The sequence below is a fragment of the Lichenostomus cassidix genome, chromosome 20 (assembly GCF_008360975.1).
Source record: "Lichenostomus cassidix isolate B80296 chromosome 20, HeHo_3.0, whole genome shotgun sequence".
In the NCBI taxonomy this organism is placed as follows: domain Eukaryota; kingdom Metazoa; phylum Chordata; class Aves; order Passeriformes; family Meliphagidae; genus Lichenostomus; species Lichenostomus cassidix.
In genome coordinates, this window is record NC_139500.1 from 4,646,453 (window position 1) to 4,669,644 (window position 23,192).

A 23,192-nucleotide genomic window follows, 5' to 3' on the forward strand; every position below is an offset into this window, starting at 1 on the left:
TACTGTGAGTGTGCTGAGGCACAGGCTGCCCAGAGAAGCCGCGGCTGCTCCATCCCTGAAAGTGTTCGAGGCCAGGCTGGACGGCGCTTGGAGCAACCTGAGACAGTGCAAGGGGCAGGGGGTGGAACGAGATGAGCTTTAGCATCCCTTCCAACCCAAGCCAGTTCGCATTCTGTGATTGCGAGCTGCCCCAGCTCTCCCGGGCTCTGCTCCCAGCACACACGGGCCGAGGCGGGGCCGAGGGCGGCTGAGGGAGGCGGGCGGGCGCTGCCGGGGCGCGGCTTTTCCACAGCGGCTGCGCCTGCAGGCCGGGCCGGGTTCGGGGCTGTGCCCGGCATGGCGCTGCGGTGCGGGGCGGGCCTGGGCGGATCGGTGCTCCCGGCCGCTGCCGGATCCGCGCTGAGGCGCTGCGGGGCCGGGCTGAGCTGCTATAGCCCCTGGCAGCCGGTGCTGCTCCTGCTCGGCCCGCCGGCTTTCTCCACGAGCTGCGCCCGGTGCGGCAAGGACAGGCGGCTGAGGCAAAAAAGAGCCATTTCGGAGCGGCGGCTGGTGAGTGCTGGGCTCTGGGCGAGTTGGGGGTGCCTCGGACATAGCTCCGGCCGCTGGCGCTTCTGGAGGGAGGGAATACTGATTCAAATATAATTAACTTTCACAACAGCGAGGGAGTGAGTCTGCCCCGCGATATTCTCGGTGTTCACAGGGATCGTAGTGTTGCTCACGTTCCTTTGGGCCTCTTTGGGGTGGAAGCATCTATAAGTCGAGAAAGTTAAAAGTCTTTTTAAAGCTAAAGCTGTAAAACGGGGTTTTAGCTTTAAATCTAAAATATTGTTTTGTTTCTCACTGGTTTTTTAGTCCTGCGTTGTAGTCAGCTGCCAAAAAGGCACCACTTTATGTCAGAGAAGCTGCAGGGTCCTAGAATTTATTTTTCATCTTATTTTTATATTACACGTCTCTGAAAAGTCTTATTTCTAATGATCCATAACTCACTTCCCATTTAAAGCCATAGTTTCCCGTCTCGCCATGTGGTGGTGCCAAATACTTTCTAAAAGAGGCTTTTTTAAAACTTCACTGGTTACAGTATAAATTTAAGTATCAAGAGTTCCGTTGTGAGGTTTTTTTTTTTTTTTGTATCATAACACTAATAAGAATTTTTCTCCCTCATATTCTATTTGGGCAGTTTATTAAAAGTAACCCTTATTGCCCATTCTCATGATAAAGTCCCTTAGTAACTGATGGAATTTGAAACTTACCATGATCAAGATCATGCTTTCTCTTTTCATCCCTCTGTAAACAATTCCATCTGTCAAGGAATGTACTTCTCTAATATTTCCTCTTGTGAATTTCAGCCTCTTTTCTAGAGATACATAGTTATGTCAGCATAGCATTGGGCATATGCTTTTAAAGAAGTTCTTTAAATACTTGTAAAATGAGATCTCTTTCTTTACTGTTACGCTCAGTACACTGCATTTAGTTGACCTTCGAAAGGCAACAGAGTTCTGATATCTCTTTTTTTAACTGTTGGATGGAATTCATTGTGACTAAAAAACGCAGTCCTGCCTATTAACTAAAACTTCTTGGAAAATGACTCTGATAAATTGTACTTAAAGGGAACAACCCCCACCCTTTTTTGCAGACACGTTATTTCGTGGATCAGCGGAAAGTGCGTGTGGTTGGAGGACAAGGAGGAGGAGGAGGCCATTCCTTCTACAGTGAGCCCAGAAAAGTGTTTGGGGGTCCTGATGGTGGAAATGGAGGTGATGGGGGTCATGTAATTTTGAAAGGTAAAGCTCACTAAATCTGTTTTGTTTCACGTGGTTGTCTTACTGCTTAACACCCCACCCCAGCAAAAACAGCCCTACGCGTATGGTAAAAAATGGTAAATGTCAAAAATGTTTAAATGGTTGTTTCTGTATGAGATGTCTTTGTTTTTTAAGCTTTGTCCTGAGATGTGGTAAGTGGGACACAAATGACAGTGACAGCCTTAGAAAGAATTTTGAATATCAAGGTATTTTGCATGTACTTTAGTGCCTGGTGCCTGACCGTGTTATGTTAAGACTGGGATCTTATTAAATTTTCCTCTTAAGGTGAATAAAGCTGCTTCTACCACCACCCTGCTGCAAAATCTAATCTAGCAAATTAATTTTGATTTGGAATGATCACTTTATTAACTGCATGGTTAATAAACCTAAGCAGCTAAGTAAAGGCAGTTAAATTCATCACAACTTAGATTAACATTAGTCTTCCCTGATATGTTATTGTCAAGGCAGTAAATAGGATGCTCACTCATGCAATATTTAAAAAGGGAAAGAACAGTCAAGAGGTTGCTCATCTGTGCCTGTTTCACAAAGCAGTGTGTTGAAAATGTGTGTGTTTTGCTTCACAGCTGACCAGCAAATGAAATCCCTTTCCTCAGTGTTCCCCTTCTATCAGGGTTTTCATGGAGAGAGAGGAGGAAGCAAAAACTGTTACGGAGCCAATGGTGCACACATGTATGTTAAAGTAAGTCAGTGGATGTTGCCTACTGTGTGGTAGCTTGGTATATGGCTGGATTTCAAGCTGGAGAACCTTATTGTGAGCAAATTTCATGTGTAATGAGGGGTAAATGTCTGACAGTGCTGTTTGAGTTCAAGAAGTGAGCTTCATTAAATAAATTCTCTTTTGATTCCTCAGCTTGAGAATACGCAGGAGTGATTTTCAGCAAATCTGAAAATGGCTGGTGGAGGATCTGCTGCAGGCTTTGAGCTTCAGTGTAATGCTTGCATCTCTTCACTTTGAGGTCCCTGTAGGTACTTTGGTGAAGGAGGATGGCAGAGTTGTGGCTGACCTCACCCAGCATGGTGAAGAGTACATTGCAGCTTATGGAGGAGCTGGAGGGAAAGGGAATCGCTTTTTTCTTTCCAATGAAAACCGCGCTCCAACGGTATTTACTCCAGGAGAGCCAGGTCAGGAGAGAGTCCTTCACCTGGAGCTCAAGACAACAGCTCATGCAGGATTGGTGAGTTTCTGTTAGTTCAACTTCCGTATTGTTGTAGGATGACACTTGACTGACTGAAGAAATAATGTGTGATAACATTTTTCTTAGCCTCCAGCTTGCTTGCTTAGAGATGCAGCTCGATGCTTTCTTGCTGTTACTTGGTGGAAGGGTGTCCAAAGTGATTCACAGAGCTGTCACTCTCTTGCTACTTGGTGTTGTCCTACTTCTGCTAAAATCCACACTGTACATAGAAAAACAGTCTGCAAGATTCATCAGTGATCGCTGATGATATACAGCAGCTTTGTCTGCTGGTTCTGCAGATGAACAGTACAGTATAGAGAGTTCTTCTAAACTGGTTTGGTTTTTGTTTTTTTTTTTTTTTTTCTAAATGATAAAGTTCAAATCATCTTCTGTTTCATCCCTCTCTTTCTCTTTTTACAGATACTAAACATTTGACTTTGTTAGAGCCAGGTTTATCATCCTCTGAAATGCAACATGCTGAGTCAGCTTTGAGCTTAAGCTATTTTTGTATTTGAGTATGGAAATATTCTAACACCAGCTGGTAAAGCTGTGAAAGTTAAGCTTTGCTGCAAAATGTTCTTGATGTAGTCCAACAGCTGCAGAATAACTGTCTGGCCGAGCAGAATTTTGCAGATTTGTTTAAAGATTAAGTAATTTATGTGTTTGTATTCCAGGTGGGCTTTCCCAATGCTGGCAAATCCTCACTTTTGAGAGCCATCTCCCGTGCAAAGCCAGCTGTGGCTGCCTACCCATTCACAACCCTAAATCCCCACGTTGGCATTGTCCACTATCAAGACTATGAACAAGTGGCAGGTAAGAATTGGGAGTATGTTGTGTGTACCGTGACAGCAATTTGTGTCACCTGTGTAATGCTTTAAAATGCTGCAGGAATAGATTCAGGAGTTCTGTAGATTCCTTGTGAGTTCTAAAGAACTTGAAACAAAACTCTACTGAAAGCCCATTTCATGTTCACCCTTAGTGCCAAACTGGTAATGTCTGTTCTGTCTGCACTGGAATAAACTAAATTTAGATGTTTTAAAAGATAATGGCAGCAAACTTAGCATGAGTTGTGCTTTACTACTGATGCACTGAGACATAATTCTAAAAGTACCTGCGCTGGCCAGTAAAAGACTGGGGGAATTTGTTTGGGGTTTTTTAAAATAGGATCTGTTGGATTCACTGTGGAATTTCTCTTGTTGTAGTTGCTGACATTCCTGGCCTAATCAGAGGTGCTCATCAGAACCGTGGCCTGGGGATGGCCTTCCTAAAGCACATTGAGCGCTGCCGCTTCCTCTTGTACGTGGTGGATCTCTCTGTGCCTCAGCCATGGATTCAGCTGCAAGACTTGAAATATGAACTGGAAGAATATGAAAAAGGCTTGTCTGAGAGGCCTTGTGTTGTGATTGGGAATAAGATTGACCTTGCTCAGTCCAGGATCAATCTGCCACTCCTTAGGGAGCAGGTAGCTGAGAGGGTCATTGCGCTGTCTGCGCTGACAGGAGACAACTTGGAGGAGCTGCTGTTGCATCTGAGAGAACTGTATGACACTTATGTGAAGACAGAGCAGTCACGAGGGCAAAGCCCAGTCAAGTGGTAGCAGCCACAATTGCTGTGAACTGGGCTGGAAGGAGAGCAAAAATAAAATAGTAGTTTGATTTGACTGCATCTCCGTGGTTTGGGCTTCTTGTGGGTTGTTTTCGTTGTTAAAATGGAAGGGCACAGCATGGGGATTTGTTCTGGACTGCTGCTTTGGAAAGATTGCTTTGTTTGTTCATTCACCTTTGAGGTATCTCAGAAGTTTTACAGCAAAGCTTGAAAATTGTAATCATGGTGGGTGTTGAATTGGAAAAATGGCTCTTGTTTGGTGTGTTATGGAATGAAGAGAATGCTGTCTAGTGGAAATGACTGAAATTCAGGATCTGCAGGAGATGCCGGCTTATTTTATGAATTGTAGTGAAATGACTTTCTCAATTTTCACTAATGAAAAATTCTAAAATAAAAACAAAGTGGTCCCATGTTTATCTGTTTTTATATGATGACCAATTCCAGTCATGTCTTAAACTTTTCTCCTGCTCTGGTGTGGTTTGGTGTGGGTTTTTTACCTTAGAGGAAGCACAGCTCCTCAGTGATTTTAGGGAGGAGGAGCATGAAACAACTGCAATTAATGACTGAAAGTATTTCCTCATTAATATAAATAATTAACTATCTTTAAATGCTGGCAGCAGCTAAGTAGCTGAATAAACTGGCCAGGAACCAGCTGTTTGAGACTCCCATCAGAGTCCTCCCATTTAGGAATCTGAGGCAATGTTCTGAGAAATCCTAGTCTTAGATACTTCAAATAAAAGAAAAATACAGTTCTTTGTGTCCTCCCTTCCCCCTTTTTTTAACTATGTCATTTATGGATTGTGTTCTTAAATTTTATTCTTTAGGAATTCAGAAATCTTAATTTAGAGCAGTGGTCTTTGCCCTCTCCTCATGCTGAAAGAAGAACTGCTTCTGTATACTCTGGTTATATTTTGTGTAAAATATGATTATCTTAATGGAAAGTCAGAATTAATCAAAATATATTTTTAAGCTTTTTCATAAGGGACCTGAACAGGCTGGTGGGATGCTGAGACACAAATATTATCAGAAATAGATGGAATTACTGATTCAGTTTAAAAAAACTCTCAGCTGTAGCCTCTGACCACTTTTTCCAATACACCACAGCAAAGGTAATAATTCTCTCTGCTTCTTTCACTGCACATTTTTTATTTCCTCACTGGTACTTTATTGCTTCTGCATGGAACATCCTTAAAAGCAGGTTTTTAATTCTGAAAAAATACAGGTCAGCTTGAAAGCCTGAGTTGTTTAATGAATTATGACAAATCAAGTAGTTACTTCTCCTAAATTCACATTCTGAGTATTTCTATTCGTGATCAGGTGTGGGAAGTAATCTATGCATTATGAACAGTGATACTGGTATAAATAGGATCAGGAAAAAATTAAAACTAATACGAAATGCTAAAGTCTCTCTCATGTTTTGCTTCATCCCTGGGATTTACTGAGTTTAATTAAATAGAAGTTAATATTCAGTTCTCTCCTTCTGTTTGGTTTTGTTCAGCATTTTTAGGCTTCACTGCTGTTCTTCTTTCTATTGCTACATGCTTTTCAGCCACATTTAATAAAACCAGGGCAAGGTTGCATGAACACCAAAGCTGGTGCAGCTTGTTAGCAGGTTATTTAATCCCCACAGACACTTTGCACTCTCTCTGGCTGTGTTTGAGAACGCCAGTGGCTGTTTTAAAAACCTCAGTACTCCCAGGAGCTCCCACCCTTCCTTTAGCGCTCAGGTAACCTCAGTTCCTGCAGGGGAGATGGTGTTATTCACTGGTGTGTGAAAAGCACAGCAGGTTTCCTCACACCTCCCCGGAATGTGCCATTGATCCTGGAATTGGGTTCTTTGTTCTTAGTGTTCTTAGCGTTTCAGGCACCTGCTCTGAGGTGACAGCACCACGTTCCTAACCACCTTCTTACAGCGTTCAGGGGGTTTGCAGGATCTGATATCCCTCATCGGGCAGTGGAAAGTGCCAAATAGCTCCAGCTTCAGTGTTGGAACAGCAGTTTGGAAAAGATTGAACTTCCCACAGTCTTTAATCACTTTGGGTCACATTTCTCCATGGTGCTCCTTCAAAATTAGCATGAAGATCTCTTGGATCCCATTCCAGTGGAAGCACAGGGTGGAGGAGTAACCTCTGGTTCTGGTGAAAATAAAGTATTTACAAATACTTTGCCTCTAAAAACAGAGAGAAACAAAAGATTAATTGTTTCAGGGGTGTGCTATAGGATTTCTTTTCACTTTTTTTGCTGGGGTTGTGGTGGGTGGGCTTGTTTTGGTGGATTTCTTCTGCCTGGCTCCTTAACTTCATTTTGCTTTCCGCTCCTGAGCCCTTTGATGCTGTCCTTGCTTTTTAAGCTGCTGTTTAAGAGGAAGGAGATGGTGGATTTTATTTCTCATCCTGATACTAAGCCATGGGAATTCAATGTGAATTGAAGTCCAGTCAATTCTCAATTTCCTGGAGAAGCTTGAGCAATAATTTTGTTTAGCACTTTACAGTTCTAGAACTCTTCTTTTTAATGCATTTTTAAAGTACATGATTATGACAGTATTTCAGTGCTGATTGTAGGGGTTTGTATTTGTTTGCAGTCCTCTCTCCCTGTCTAAGTCCTTGGAAAATGTAAGTGGTATCATTTGCACAGAAAAAGAAAATTAAATGCTAATGTAAAAGCAAGCATTAAAAAGGACCACATTTTGAAACGTGGATACTGAAGATTTATTGCAGTACTAAGTGAACTAAAGCACTGAATCAGTGTGTTTAAGCATGGCATATTTTGCACTCTGCTTTACTTATGGTTTCCCAAAGCACTTTTTTGCATTACCTAATATTTTTTTACATTAGGGAAAGATCTTCCATTATTGTCTGTGTACCTACTGAGTTTTCATAGTGATTTCTGGGTTTTAAGTAGATTTGTGGTAAGTGAAGAAATACTCTGACTTGACCATGCTCAACGACTTGCTGCCTGTTTTTAAATTTTAATTCAAATTACAGAATGACAGGAGCGGCTGTGAACCAGAGATGCTCATGCACATGGAGTGGGATCTTGGCATAGTTTGGACAAGCTGCTGGATACAGATCCACCATCCACTGGCCAACACCTTTCAGTGCACCAGTGTGGAAAGGGCTTTGGTATGAATTAACACTCCATCCTGATACTGCTAAACTTCATCCCAATGTAGATGTGCACATGGCCTTTGAAGAACAGCTCTGTTTTCTGCTTGTCTCCCATCCTGCAGTGCCTAGTGCCATTCCCCAGCAACGAATTTTTCCATTGTTTAAATAGGGATTAAATGTGTTTGCACTGCAGAGTGTCTGGGAAGACAGCAGTTATTACTTGGAGGGGAGTATTATTGTTTGGAGGGGAGGTTACATTTGTGTGCCAATAATGATAAGAGGTGATTTTGCAACTCTTGATCACAAAACAAAGCTCCCTTCAGGTTGCACTCTTGATTTTCCTCTAAGCAGTTCTGAAATTCATCATGTGGTGTGGACCCATTCTCTGAGACATAAAACCTAGCTGGTAGGAGGACAAAGGCAGGGATATTTTCATCAACCTTGTTTTAATGTGGAGATTGTGTTTGTCCTTCATTTCCCCACTGAGAGTAATTTTTCATCTCCTCTTTTCTGATTGAAATAGAATTGTCCAAGGAGGCCTTAACGGCATCTGATTTGTCATCCGTGGGGTTTGGGGGTTTTTTCTCTGCCCTTGTATATATGAAATACAGCTTTGACTCCTTGAAGTGTGTGTTTCTGGCTCAGCTCTGTTCTTTACATATTGCTATATTGTTGTGCCACCAAGGTGGGGACATGTATTTGTGGATTATAAACACATTTCCTGACTGACGAGTGAGGATAAAAGACCAACCATACTACAAATCCATATAATTATGGTTTAATAACTCACTCGCGTCTGCATGTTCCATTTCAGTAAGAAGTAACGGCTGGTTGATTTGTTACAATCCATTTTATTCTGGTAACATTCAATTAATTTAATTGGAGTGAGTGGCATAATGCAGTGGTGACAGGGGCTCGGTTTGGTGGGCTTTTAACCTGACTGTAGTACTGCAGCAAACTCCAATGCTGTTATTTTATATCATGATTAGTGGGTACAAGAAGACACAAAACATGAAGAGCCTTGTGTTTATTCACATCGTCTGGAAATGTTTTTTACAGACACAACCATCTTTTAAAATGCAGGTTTAGAAATGCACTTTAGTTCCAGACTTGTTAAGACTCATTGAAAAGCTGAAAATGAACTGCTGAACAAATTATCTTTTGTTGTTCAAATCCTTGGTGGGGGCTTTTTGTAACTGCAGAAATCGACAGGCAATTAATGTGCAGGTAAGAGTCAATATTTCAGAGAGCATCTTATGGTTTGGGATCAATTTTCGCATATGGAAAAGCTTCCTCTTGGTTTAAAGATTTCCCATTTGAATCTTGACATTTGGTTCCTCGGTGCTAAATTACCTTTGAGACTGGAACATCATTGTTTCCCAAAGATTTGTGAATCCCCACCCAGTGCATCCTTTGTACACACACTAATCAGCTTTTGACAGAAGTTAACATTCACTCTCTAAATCCAGATAAATTAATCTTCCACTAAAAGTGGAAAATGCTTATGAAGAAAAATATTTGCATGAGGGTATGTAATTGCTAAAACACTGGTTGTCAAGGAGACATCTGTGGTATTACGGATGAAATACCCATATTTTGATTATCTTATTCATGAAATCATACTGGTTTGTGGCTATTCATTTCCTGTCATTTTCCTCTCTTATAAATCAGGAAGATGAGTTTGGGCAGCTAGAGTGCTTTGTCCAGACAGGACTCACATTTATCACATTTAAAAGGTAACCTGGTAAAAGGTCACGGTATTAAATCAATATTTTCTTACTGCATTGCTTTAGAAAATGTTTCTTTTCTTCACTTACCCACCCCCACAGCAGCCATGTAATGGAAGTTTAAAGCAGTGGTGCAAAGCAGCAATTACTGGGATGCTGAGCTCTGTCTGAAAAAACAAAACCTGAAAATCTTAAATAACTCCAGTGCAAAGAGTTGTGGGTTTGAAGCTTGCCTCACTACACGATGGGTTGGGTGCCACATTAGCTGTGCCACGTAGGCTGAAAAAAAGTATTTTATTTTGGTAAGCTAACACATCTCTTTTTCTAAATCAACCAAAATTTTCTAGCTTCATTAACTAATTTACGGCCATTAGGAAAATGGTTTTGATGGATGAAACTTTCGTGTGTTCAACTTTTTTTTTTTTTTATTACACTACCTTATGTTTCCGAGTGATTTTTTTAATCTTCTTTCAGTGGTAGGAACTGAATCACAGAAGGCTGACGTCCAAACTTAGCCAGGCTTGGAAAAGCCTACATCCCGTTGAATTTTAAACATTTTGAATTAAAATATCTGTCTGGATTTGGAACCTAGCAACTTGCAGAGTCACATAGAAATTCTGTGGCAAGACAGATGACTTGAAATTTGGAAAATAATCCTCTGGTATCCACTTCACCCTCTTCATGGAGCTGCAGTCCATGGCAGAGTTTAGGAGCTTTAGGAGAGCTCATTCAGACATCTCCTATTTACTTTTTAAAGCATTCAGAATTTCTTTCACAGTAAATAAAGCTTAATTTGTAGATGGATAACAACAATTGCCATGTGAAACATGTACAGTTTACTAACTGGGGCTACTAATTGATGTAATTATCACTAATTAAATGTTCTAAAGATAGTGATTTGTGTGATTGTTATTCAATGGCTTGAAGTGGCTTATGAAGCTGATCAACACAGAACAGTTCTTGAATTGTATGTTAAGACCAAATTAAATTAGTGCTACAGAAGTTATTTTCCTAACGCATTTAGCCTGGAATAAAACTGATACCACATTTAGCTAACCAGGGCACTTGATGAATGAATGCACAGTAGAAGATTTCCTTTTAGTGAATATTCAAGCTTATAAAATAACCATTTTCCCTCTTTCATGTTGGGAGAGCCTGAGTGCTTATATTTTAATGGAGAAAATAATTGCAGAGGGTCACAAATGTGAATAAAGAAGGAACTTGTTCAGATTTTCTCAGAAAATGTTATGCTTGTTCTGGTTTTTCAGCTAATAGATTTGCTTTTTCTAAGGCAATTTGGTTGATCCTGTCAGCACACAAATACCTCTTCAGAGTCTGCTGTAAAAGTGGTATTTAGGCCACCTAATATTTATGTTCTGTGTTCTTTTGTTGTGGAGGAGGCAATTCTGATTTGATCATTTGTTATGCCACGGTTGGTAGTGATTAATATTGATTACAAATATTTCCTATTTACAATTTGTGACTGAAAGGCACTTTCCTAAACTGGTGCACAGGGATGGTTCTCAGTGAAATAAATGCTGAGGGGAAAACATAGTTATTAAGAAGAATCAATCATAATGGCCTTAAATAGCAGATTTCCCCAACTGTTGTTAGTCTGTTCAGTACTGCTGGAGCATCTCTCAAGAGGTGAGTGAAGGAAGGTTGTATTCCTGGGCTTTCTTCAAGGGAAATCAGTATAATCCCCACGTTCTCAGGGATTACCTCATTTTTGAGATTGTCACTTCGTAGCAGAGGACAGGAGCATTGTGAGGGGGAATTTCTAAGGGATTTAATCTCTTTCTCAAATAGATGAACTCTTCTGCAGGCTTCTGTCTGCATGAGCTCTTTCCAGTGAGAACTTCCAGAAGGATGTTTTGGGCATCTTGGTCCTCTGCTGAGCTTTTCTATTGCCCTGGTGCTGTGTTCTTCTAATGCCAGCCATTCATATTTGACTTCAGTCTTCTCCTTACTCTGGAATTAGCTTTATGTCAGCACTCCTCTGCCTGTACAGTTCCATAAAGTCTTTTGCAACTTTCATTTAGATTAAAAGTTTTAATGGCAGCAACAAAAGATCTGGTTCCTTTCATGAAAGCTGTTGGATAAGAGTTTAACTCCCAGAGCACTGACCACAGGTTTCATAAAAGTATTACACATATTATTTTATCCCTGTATATTTCGAATACAAGCTGTATCAGAGATATTAAAAGGTGCTTTAACCATAGTGGTCTATTAAATTTGGGCTTCTTAGAGTATAAGGTATAAATTATTTTCATAATGGATGGTGATTGCTGTGCTTTGTCAATCTGTCATCAATTCATGGACACTGCAGGGTGTGCTTGCAGCCTTGTGTTCAAGGGATTTATATACAACCCCCATTATAGTTTGTTCTTCAACCCCCAATTCTTTGTTCTAAAGACCAAAGCTGTGTCTGAGCTGTTAGTTAACAGCTAAAAAATTTGCCAGAGCTGCTGTTGCCCTCCTAGCAGAGAGCTTGTTGTTTGTGAATGCTCAGAGAGATCTGGAATGACATTATGAACTACTTTTCAATCAGTTTTCCTTCAGTGTTAATTGTGCTGCTAAATCCTGGGATATTGTGTTTAAAATAATTCAAAAGTCAGTGTCACATCACAGACACATTTTTGTGCTTAAAAGAACAGATGTTGAAATTGTGGGTCCAGTCTGCCCATAAAAACTCCAGTTTTGTAGTGAAGACTACAACACAACCAAAGGTCCTTAGTGCCTCTAAGTCCTTAAAAAAACCCACAAACAAAATACAACCAACAATGTAGGTTGTAGCATTTTAAAAATGGAAAAATCGTCTTGTTCTTCCCCCACAGATGTGCACACATAGCTCTGCCTATGATGTTTGGTACTTGGATTAAATATTAGCTCCCTTTTGCACCCAGACTGTGCAAGCAGCTTGCAAATTATGGAGTAAAAATGTGGTGCTTGTAAATACCTAGGAATAAGTAATGCTCATGCATCCTGGACTTTAGCAATAAAAATGCTGCTGATTGAACAAGTCATCAGCATTCCTGAGCTTGCAGCAAGAGGTGCAGGGAGAGAGCAAAAAGGGGTTTTTTGCCTTTGAGGTGTGTGCAAGTCTTCCTCCCTCAGGTAGTGGTGGGTTTGTGGAAATAAATGCCAATGATAGTTCTGGTGGTATTGGGTTATAGGTAAGACCTGCAGAATTCCTCATTGCTTTTGTAAACCCCCACAATTCCTTAATCCTGTAAATGCAACTATATCGACAGAAAGTTGTTGTAAGGAGAAAAGGAGGAGACTTAAAGGTTAAGGGAACAGAGAAGTGCTGTGAGCTCCCTACTGTCCACAGGAACATCTGTGCAGTCTTGCATGAAAGGCTGGCTTTGTGGGGTCAGAAGTGGAGAGAGATTTTCTCTTCTGTGGCACTCATCCAGGACAGCTTGCAAAGAGCTTTTATTCTTGTCTGCAGTTCTCACATTGGAAGTAAAGATAATAACACTCCTTATTGTGCCCCATCTCTTTGCAGAATAAATTCTGTAGAGTGCAGGAGGTCTCTTTTAGGACCAGGTCTGTGCTGCAAAATTCTGCTGGTGTCACTGCTCAGGAGCTGGGGTGATGAAAAATTAATCTTCCCTCACAGAAATCATATTGCTAAAGTTCTTTCTGGCAAGGATGTTAACCTCTGGTCTTTCCATCCTAGTTCTGCTGAGAAAATGAATGGTCATTTACAAACATGAGGCAAAACAATTAGCGTTCTTTCAAACCAAAATATAATCACATCTTGCTAATTTCAAAACCCTTCCCTCTCAGCAAATCTCATTAATTATCCCAGACAGGTGTTTTTCAACAAAAGCTCTTTGCGTTCTCTCTTCTTCTCCAGCCTCCCACTTGAGCTAATGAAGCTTCAGTGATGTCTGTGGAACAATGGAGCAATTTCTGTAACTGCAGGTTGGGGAGAAGGAATAAGGGATGGTAATTGAGAAGGGGCCAGAGGAGAGGCTGCAGGAGCAAAGTTCCTCTGTCTGTGTAAAGAGATCTCTCATTATTGCTGATTAGAGAGGAAGCATTTACAAAGACAGAAAGAAAGTGGCTGTGCGGAAAAAAAGTGGTTTTTGATAGTTTATTGATATGCAGATGCTGCTGTAGGAAAAGACCACAGACCTTGTCAGGGCAGCTTTACATCCTCGAGTTAATGCAGTGTAGGTTTGTATCAAGAGAGGGGAAATCACACCACCTCCACACAGCTCCTGGGGGAAGTCACTTATTTAAAAAGCTCCCTGGGCATGACTTGCAGCTGCATGAATGGTGTTTACCAACACTCTGTGCATAAACTGGACACTTCTCTCTGGCATTAGCCAGGTTTCTTCTCTGTGTGGAGATGTGCTGTGGAAATGAAGCCTGTGTGCTTCCCCAAATATTTGAACCATATTCATAATTAAAGCAAGTCTTCTTTCATGGTTGCTGGAAACAGGTCCTGCCTGCTTAGTTTATGCCTAGACAATGGGAAAGAGGCATTTGTTTAGCAGGTATGGCAGCATAAATTATGCAGAGCTGTTTTGCTGGGCTGATTGACAAGCAGCTCTACCTTGTCTAGTAGTTATGCATTTTCACAGCTCACATTTGATTATGCCTAGAAGCTCCCTAGTCCCTGCCTCTTCCAAATACATATAGACATTTATATTCTGAGCACTAAAAATCAGCACAATTGAAATACTCTTTTAAGCATATTTGAATTAGTCACCAGCTACTCTGAAACTTCAGACCAGCTCCCGAGGCTTTCAGTGTGAAAACCAAGCTAAGGTGTGACCTCATGTCTAGGCATATGTAGTTATTTTTCTTTTATTATTTGGCAAAGCAGCAGCTCTTATTTCAGGAGAGAATGTAAGTATCTTTCCTACAAAATCCAACAATGAATAAAATCACTTTCAGCCAAGTGTAGATAATTCTGCCCATGTGGAAGTCAAAGATCATGAAAAAACTGTGCAAAAGGCTCACAAGGAAATATGTCCTTTTCTTCACTCTTTGGGAAAGGAAGGTGTACAACCAACACCTTTTTAAATCAGAATGAATGATCTAGTATTTCTACCTCTCCTGATGAACAGATGAAGAGATCCACAGCTGGAAACTGGTGCCTTGGTCACATTACGACTTTGTCATTTTTGGGCAGACCAGTGGGGTTTGTACCTTACAGGAAGAGTTATTGCTAATGGAACCTCTCCAGATCCCAGTTGCATGTAATATGCCATGGAAAAGACCTGAAGCTGGAGAGAATTGAGTGATGTGCACTCACCACACCCTCAGGGGGATGTCAGGAACCTGCCAACCAGAGGTGAGAGAAACTCAGCTGTCTCAGGAGCTGGTTTATCAGCGACATGTGTGTCTGCCTCCTCAGGCAAATCCAGAGATGTTTTGCCTCCAGTTGGATTTTATCATTTCCGATAACACCTTGTTCACCATAAAATATTCAGCAAGCTTCTTATAAAAATACTTTATTGAGGTTTTCAGAAGGGAGCAGACACAGGGAAAGGGAGCAGGCACAACATCTCATCCTGTCAATTCATAGCACACGTCCTTCGAGGGGTATATTTTAACCCATATATAATAGACTGACAGAACATGTCACAAGTCTGAAATATCACATACACAAGGCAAGACATCATTTAAAACCTGACTTCAGATGACAATACTGATCTACTTGACAAATATCACCAGAATACAGTTGGATGGCATTTTCTGTTACTCATAGCAGCAGCCAAAAAGCAGTTTGCTTGCAACAGCAAAGTGTAATTGGCAATCACAACATCAGAAGCTTTTGGGTACTACTTTACAACATTTGGGTTTCTATTTGTAAATGTAGTTTTCAGGCTTGGGATCTTGAGCTTCCCTGTGCAATACTGTTAAATATGAGCATTTGCCATGGCAACTATTTACACATTTGTGTTACTACATCACTGAGCAGTGCCAGCAGAGGTGGGAAGTGGAAGTCATCTGCTTTTTGGTCATACTGCCTCTGTGCCCAAAGAGGTTACAGAACAAGTGGGCAACTGTGGTGAATCACGAGATAAAATGCCCAGGATTTTATGGTAAGACCAAGGCTAGAGGCCTGGTCTCTTGAGTCTGGTGCTCTATCTGTGCAATTAGATGATTGCTTTAAAAAAAAATTGAAAATTAAACAATAAAAGGACTGATGCTTATGTTGATTGCATCAGCTCAACCCAGGTCCCCAATAAGTGAGGTATTTTAAAATGAAGAATGCAAGAGTTCTGAAACTTGCTAAGTTTAAGAGGTCTGAAAGGAATGGTAAAAAAGGAACATTAAAAATCAACAACAAGATTTGCTTCTCTCTGAGCTTGTCATTCCCTAACACGGTGCCAGAAGAGTATCTTTAAGATCCTGCAGAAGAGATTTTAAAATGTCTTTGGGTTGTCATGATGGAGTCTGTGGAGAAGCTGGTTCTGTGCTTGCACCTTTCATGTCAGCACAAAAACTCTTTTCTGTGGGTCTTCCAGGGCTCATTCCTGCTGCACAGCTCCAGGCAGGAGGGAATCTCTCCCATGGGAGCTCTGGGCAGTGTGTGGCAGGACCCAAAGGCAATCAGAGCAGTTTTGAAGCAGGAAGGGATCAGGCAGTGCCAACAGGGTGCTTCAGGATGCTCAGTACCTCAGAGTCCGGCTGTAAACTCCTCAGGGCAGAGATCTGTCCCTTCTTGGGGTGTGGAAGGGACATCTATTGCACCCCATGAAACAGGGATCCAGATTATGGCTGCAGCTGCTGTAGCAAAAATGATAAACTAGATGTTTTCCTTCTGAGGTTTGTTCTTTTGTTTCTGTGTCATCATCTGTGTGTAGCAAGTGTAAGGAAAAAACAATCCCATTTATGGGAAAGATCAAGTCTGCAAACAGCTGTAGTTAAGTTTAAAGCCTGATATTCATTTTTGTTAGCTTTTCCTTTTCAGTTTGCAGTTTACTGGAGCAAAATGCTAGTGCTGCTCAGGCTGACTAGGTGGCAGCAGAGCTCTTTTGTGGCACCTGCAAGCGGCAGACACAGATTTCGCTACCCTTGGGTAACGTCAATAAACCCCTTTACCCTTCTGTGCGCTGGGATTTTATTGTTGATGAACTAAAATAGTTAATCGTGGGCTCACTTCTGCCTTCCTCACCTGCCCCAGACCTCTGCTCCAGGGTTCTTCCAAGGAAACGAGCTGCAGTCCTACAGCAACACTGCAGGAGTGAACCGAGGCTTTTCTCATCCTCACACGGGGCTGGCTTCACTTTCAGTAGTTCTGAAGGGCATCGTGGGGCTGAATCTTCAGCTTCTTGGGACAGAGGAGTTTAATAAAAGCCCTTCTGAAGCTGGAGTGGCAGAGAGGGTACAGGACAGGGTTGACAGCCGAGTTGATCCACAGCAGCCAAAAGGAAGTCTCATACCAGAACTCAGAGATGCACTGGCCGTGGCAGCCAGCACGGATGATCATCAGGAGAGTGTAAGGTGCCCAGCAAATCCCAAAAATGCCCACGATGATTGCCAGTGATTTGGCCACTTTCTTGTCTCTAGAGAGCCTGAAGCGCTGAGTCGTGCTCTGGGACACGATCTTCATCCGTTTCTCTGAGGACAGAGTGGGAGCTGAATTTTTACAGCTCTTTTTGTCACAGCCCTTGGCTTTCCTGGAGCTCTCTGAGCTTGTTGCCAGCAGGTCTTTGGCATCCAGGCTAGAACTGGAGGCTGCTGCTTGAGCTTTTCTCCTAGAGAGGTCGAGGCTTTCAGCTGACTCCTTCTGCACCCACTTACAGCATTTCAAAGAAAGCTTTGCTTCTGGGCTCCTTTCCACCTCTTCAGTGAAGGGCTGGTTGTGCGCTTCGTGGAAAACATCCAGGCGCATTTTGGTTCGCTTCTGGATGTTCAGGTAAATGCTTAAATTGAAAAACATCACGCTGATGAAAGGGGTGAAAAACTCCAGCGTGGAGGCTGTCATGAGGAAATACCAGTTGTAGAAGAACTCAGCGTAGCACTGCCCGGTGGGGATGATGCTCCGGCCAGAGATGTACTCCCAGCTGATGATGGCAGGTCCATACAGCAGGAATGCCAACACCCACACCAGCACCATCTTCAGCACTGCTTGCCTGGTGTTGCCTTGCTGGGCTCTGTAGGCGACCTGCAAGAGGAAAGCCTTTTCTTACGAATGGTCACGAATTTCTTACGCACCCCAGCTGGCTGAGGCTCCTCACAAATGGACTGTTAGCATTCCTGGTAAAGTTGCTAGGCAATATCCCAGCAGTCCAACAAACTGATACGACACAGGCAACAGGAGCAATTGCTAGATAAATCACACTCTTGCGGGGAAGATTTAGAGCGCTCATTTTACAGCTCCAAAATGTGGTGTCTGCTCGGTGGAAATGGACAGGCTTGGTTGGAGCCTGGCTGTTGTCTGCAGCCACCACCTGCCTGAGCCATCCCCAGTGCCAAGGAGAGGGACTCGACAAACTCCTGGGCTAAATCCGTCGGGGAATGAGCAAACCAGTGGATCAGATCTGCCTGTGAGCTGCTCGTTACCTCCTGCAAAAGGCTGAGCATTTTCATCTATCTCCCCACACGCCCAGAAGCTTCCCCACATTCCCTGCCAAAGCCAGCAGTGCAATCTACTGCCGTGGAGCCCACGGAGAAGCTGTGAGTCCGACTGCAATCCACTTGTTAGTCCTGGAGATAATAAGCTCTTGCAAGTTAGTTGAAGGTCTGCTTACCTGGCTGGCTTGCTCGTACACTACTGCCCTGTCACCTGGGAAAGGAACACCTGCACAACGGGGTCTGAGCCTTAAGCGATTTAATTATACCAGGAATACTAATCTGAAACCACGGCTGAATTATGTACTTGTGGATGATCATTGCTTTCCAGGCTGAAAGGTTGGTAATTTCTGGAGGATTCAAAGAGCTTTTAACTATTGCAGAGAATCTGAAGAATAAAGCAGGAGCAGAATTATGTCCCTCTCAGCCGTCATGACAGGACTCACCGCTCTTGTCACCGAGAGAAATCTGTCGTAGCTAATTAGCACGATGTTGAAGACCGAAGAGGTGCAGAGGAGGTAATCAACCACCAGCCAGAGTTTGCAGAGGCTTCTGCCGAAGATCCATCTCCCGGTCAGCACATAGGGCACGTACAGCGGGATGCAGAAGGCACCTGCAAGCGGAGCGGTCCGTTCCCGGTGAGACTCGGGCTCTGCGCGGTGGCTGCCCGGGGGACCCGAGGGTGCCGGGCGGGTCCTTCCCGCTGCCCGCCCGCACGGAGGGAGCGACCGGGGACAGCGGGAGGGTGTCGGGGGCAGGAGCGGGGCACGGCCCGAGCGGGGCACTGCCCGGGGGAGCGGGAGGGCAGGAGCAGCCCCGGGCACGCTGCGCTCCCGCCCCGCCGCCCAGTCGTGCCGGGCCGTGCCGGTGCGGGCGGGCGCGCCGCGGGCGGCACTTTACCTACGAGGAAATCCGAGATGGCCAGGTTGAGGAGAAAGAAGTTGTTCTGGGTGCGCAGGCTGGAGTCCGCCACGAAGGCCAGCATCACCAGCGCGTTGCCCGCCACGGTGACGGCGATGAGCAGGGCCATCAGGGCACCCAGCGCTGCCGTGCCCGCGGCGGCGAAGCGCCCGGCGGTGGCGGAGCCGTTCAGCGCCCCGCCGCTCTCCATGGCCCGCACCGCTCCCGCCGCGCCGCCGCCGCGGGGCTGCTGCGCCTCCCCGCCCCGCCCGCTCCCGCCTCCCGCTCCGGCCCCCGGCACCCCCGCGTGCCCCCCGAGCAGCCCCGAAACCTCCAGAGCATCCCCGAATCCTCCCAAGCATCTCTGCATCCCGCTAGAGCTTCCCTGAGCGTCTGCACATAGCCCCGTGCCCTCTCAGCCCGGGAGCATCCTTGTATTACCGCGGAACATCCCTTCATTCCTTCAGAGCATCCCTGAGCATCCACACGTTCCCCTCTCAACCTGGTGGCATCCTTGCATTCCCCCAGAGCATCCCTGAATTCCCCCAGAGCATCCTCTCCCATTCCCCATTCCCTTCTCAACACTGAAGCATCACTGCTTTACCTCAAAGTATCCTTGCCACTCTCTAGAACATCTCTACATTCCTCTTTCCCCTCTCAGGTCAGGAGCATCCTTGATTTTTCCCAGAGCATCCTTGTATTCTGCACAGTGACATTCCTGCATCTCCCCAAAGTGTCCCCCAAGACAGAGGTCATGGAAGCTCTTATGGCTCCTGTCTGGGGTCTGTGCGTTAATGAAGAGAAGGTCAAAGCTTCATTTGCCTTTTAATCAGTCAGCCAGGAGGGCTGCCTGGGCAGGCAGAGCATGGAGGGTGATGATCTTGCCCCTCACGGGCATCAGGAGGAAGAGGTAAAACTGCCCAGGAGCAGGCAATTCTTTATCAAGTGTCCATGCCACTTGGTCTGCAAACCAAGGAGTCCTTGCTCCCAGCCCCAGCTCCAGCGAGGTGATTAATGCTCTCATCTTCCACCACTTGTTCACTCTGAGCTAAAAAGAATACCTTTTGTCTGAGGACTTGTTTCAGCTGGCGACTCTGCAGGGTGAAGTTACCGACCACTGCACAACCCCTGTGCACAGTGAGGAAACATCCTGATAGGTATCGTGTCACAGGCAGGCTCAGCTCCACTGTCACCACCCTGGAGAACAGCACAGGGATGTGCAGAGCAGCAACACTGCAAAACAGAGAAGGGTACTGGCTGGAGACTCTAGCCAAGCACCCTTCCTCCTGGGGAATTCTGATAAATTGTGAGGAACGGAGTGAAAATAAGCAAAGGAAGAAAATTGTGCAAACCCAGAAACAAGCCTGAAGTTAATGCCCAGGGGGTTTGCCACCTCCTGATTGCTCCAAAAGCTATTTTCACCTCAGGAACTTCTACAGCCTCACAGAATTCCTCTTCAAACGCGCTGCCACAGCCACTGCCTTGATGGCAGCGGCTGATCCAACTGGGAGGGGGTCGAGAGAGCTCTCCGGAACGGCGGCAAATCATTTGCAGCCCCAGAGGGCTCTGCGGAACCGCGATAAACCATTTGCAGCCGACAGAGCCGAGCAGTGGGAACACATCTTAGCACTGCCGCAGGGGTGGCCTTTGTGACACTCCCCAAAGAGTGGCCTCAGCAAGAACCAGCCTCATCTTGTCCCTTAACGCGCCCAGCGCTGGGACAACGTGCTGGCTCTGTGTTCAGAGCCGGGCTGGCTTTCCCGGCTGTGTGCAGGGCAGGCAGGCTGTGCGCAATGTGCCGACGGCTGGGCAAGCCTGCAGCTGCCCGGAGCATGTGTCCCCTTCCTCGGGAGACAAGTGTCCCCAAGGCACTGGGCTCCGCGGGTGGCTCAGGCTCCGCTGCTGCCGCATCCCGACAGAGGATGTCACTGTGCGCTCGTGGAGGCGCGGCTGGCAGCGCTGAGGATGCTGCGGGTGCGACAAACTCCCGGGCAGTGGGAAAACGGCTTGGAGTGACTCCGTGCGTGGCTTCAGCACTGCTTGGAGGTGATCAGATCTAACCACAGCCCAGCCGCAGCAGAGAGGACATGAATTTTATGCCGATCACCGCAGATGTGATGGAGAAACAGCTTCTTCTTTTTTTTTTTTTTTTTTTTTAAACCCCCATGGTGTTTAGTGAACCCACAAACCACTTTCACTGTGCGGCTGTTTGTGCTCTGGTGTTACCTGTAATCTCCAGCCACTCAGCCAAGCATTAGCATTCACTGAAATGTTTCCAAATTCCAAATGATGGGGTGTGTGCTGTGCAGCTCCTATCCCTAGGAGCATTTTGCTGTTTGTTAGTTGTCCTCCATTATTCAGTTTTCGCCACCCAATAGAAAGCAAACCCCCTACTTTGTACCTATTATAATTTATAAAGTGATACAACACAGTGTGGACAAAACACAGTTATTGTTTATCCAGAGAAAATTGCCAGGATTGTTAGATAAATAAGAGGTGATAGAGCTCAGATTACAAATTTCCTGGTCCTGATGTTTCTCTCTTGCTCCAGCAGACAGGACAAGTGCATTTCTAATATCTTTCAGGAAACATGCCATCTTGGAAATAAAGGAAATCCCACAGCCTGTAGTTGAAGCAGATCACCCACAGACAGGCAAGCAGATGGTCTGACAGCTCACGTTTGGACCTGGCTTGCACAGTGCATATGCCATGTGCAGATATCCCATATGCTCATATAGGGTGTTCTGATCACCCTGCAGCAGGCCATAGGGTCCTCTCTGGGGCAGGGGGATCTCTGGAGGCTCAGAGCCTGAACTCAGCCCTTGTGGATCTGTACAGCAGGACATTTCCAGAGGGTCAGAGCTCCAAGCTCTCCTGAGCCTGGTTTCTGTTTATTCTGAGGTTGTGCTGAGAAGCAGGAGCTGGGAGTGGCAGGTCACAGAACGGTTCAGGTTGGAAGGGACCTCTTGAGATTTTTTAGGCCAGCTCCTCTGCTGAAGGAGGGTCAGGTACAGCAGGACTTTGTCTGGTTGGGGTTTGAACACTTCCAGGAATGAAGACTCCAGAACCTCTCCAGACAACCTGTTCCAGCTGCCTTCCAGGCTGCCCTCACAGTCAAAAACTCTTCTCCTGTCTGCCCATCCTGCCCACAGATAGCTCTCTATAAACCTGGAACTAGGAGGATATGCACAAATTGGAGCTTTTCCATTGCTTGCTTCTGTCCCATGGAACCAGTTTGTCTGTGAACCAAACTTGAAAGAAAGAGATGATTAAGAAACTTCTTTGTGTTCATGTCTTTACTGATGAGGGTTGAAAGTACTCTGGCATTCACACAAGTATCTGTCACTATGAAACCTGTCCCTTTGTTTTATTTCCTTTTCTTCTTCCTTTCATCATGGGAAATGTTTATTCTGTTTGGAAAATTCCCTTTTTCGAGATTCCCTCACAAGCTACCAGCACACATGGGTGAGGGGAAGGGCAGTGTGGCAGAGAAAAGAGATTCCAGAGTGGCTGAGGGCAAAATCTTCAAGGAGCTCTTGAGTTCCTGCTTTGCCAGACTCCCAATTTACAGCACAAACCCTCAGTATAAATATTTCACATGTAGCACCAGTGAGTAGGATACAGAAAATGCCAGGGGAGCATTTCTCAAGCAAGAGATGCCTCTGCAGTGAAATGCTACTCTTTGATATAGATTTCTCTTAAAAACAAATCCAACAACAACTTGTCTGTCTAAACTTGGGGAGCTATTAGGACTGAAATCCAGCATGGCACTCCAAACCTGGCTGGGAATGATGGAATCAGTTGCTGGCTGTGCTTCATCCAGCTCAGCCAGGTGCCAAAACAGCTTCTGCTGGTGGCAGAAGGTCTGTTCCTCAGCACACTGCAAGGGACATAACTGAGAAAGTTTGATGTTGAATAAAGACAGTGATGACTGGAATAAGCCTTGAAAATGCTAAGAAATCACCTGTGAGCCAGTTTTCAGAGAGGTAGGAGGAGGACTAAGATCTCCACTCTCAGTGCTGAGAGCTGCAAATGGCCACAAAGCCACCATGTCCCTGAGAAGGACCACAGATTCTGAGGGGAATTGTCCCTGTCTGGGGACAACATGTGTCCACCTGGGTTCTAAACATGTCCTGTACCTTTTCACTTCTTTATTCTCCTGCCTTCTTTCCTCTCCTTCGTTTTTTCTTTCTCACCATTCCCAGCTGTAACCTGCAAATCCAAACTCTCCAAGTGTCCAAAAATGCATCCTTTAGTACATGGAGACTTTTCATAGTCGGATCTGTCCCAAACTGCCATGACTGCTTCAGATTG

General features: G+C 44.6%; 2 protein-coding genes across 2 annotated transcripts; one reads left to right on the top strand and one right to left on the bottom strand.

The window, feature by feature from the left end:
* The first annotated feature begins 288 nt into the window (after positions 1 to 288).
* On the top strand, positions 289 to 5,014 carry MTG2 (mitochondrial ribosome associated GTPase 2). The gene is made up of 6 exons (XM_085079403.1): positions 289 to 549; positions 1,634 to 1,781; positions 2,384 to 2,499; positions 2,777 to 2,995; positions 3,670 to 3,808; positions 4,198 to 5,014. Exons 1-6 carry the CDS (start codon positions 337 to 339, stop codon positions 4,590 to 4,592), a joined length of 1,230 nt encoding a protein of 409 aa, XP_084935529.1. The 5' UTR covers positions 289 to 336; the 3' UTR covers positions 4,593 to 5,014.
* Positions 5,015 to 14,898: 9,884 nt separating this feature from the next.
* HRH3 (histamine receptor H3) lies at positions 14,899 to 19,095 on the bottom strand. The gene is made up of 3 exons (XM_085079408.1): positions 18,879 to 19,095; positions 18,425 to 18,591; positions 14,899 to 17,571 (listed from the first exon to the last, which is right to left on the bottom strand). Exons 1-3 carry the CDS (start codon positions 19,087 to 19,089, stop codon positions 16,693 to 16,695), a joined length of 1,257 nt encoding a protein of 418 aa, XP_084935534.1. The 5' UTR covers positions 19,090 to 19,095; the 3' UTR covers positions 14,899 to 16,692.
* Positions 19,096 to 23,192: the final 4,097 nt, after the last annotated feature.

Bases quoted from the DNA above. Each gene is read 5' to 3' on its own strand.
- MTG2 (XM_085079403.1), top strand. From the start codon at position 337: ATGGCGCTGCGGTGCGGGGCGGGCCTGGGCGGATCGGTGCTCCCGGCC. The intron at 2,996-3,669 runs GTGAGTTTCTGT...TTTGTATTCCAG, and splicing joins CAACAGCTCATGCAGGATTG to GTGGGCTTTCCCAATGCTGG. The intron at 3,809-4,197 runs GTAAGAATTGGG...CTCTTGTTGTAG, and splicing joins AGACTATGAACAAGTGGCAG to TTGCTGACATTCCTGGCCTA.
- HRH3 (XM_085079408.1), bottom strand. From the start codon at position 19,089: ATGGAGAGCGGCGGGGCGCTGAACGGCTCCGCCACCGCCGGGCGCTTC. The intron at 18,592-18,878 runs GTAAAGTGCCGC...CTCCGCTTGCAG, and splicing joins CATCTCGGATTTCCTCGTAG to GTGCCTTCTGCATCCCGCTG. The intron at 17,572-18,424 runs GTGAGTCCTGTC...TTCCTCTTGCAG, and splicing joins TTCTCTCGGTGACAAGAGCG to GTCGCCTACAGAGCCCAGCA.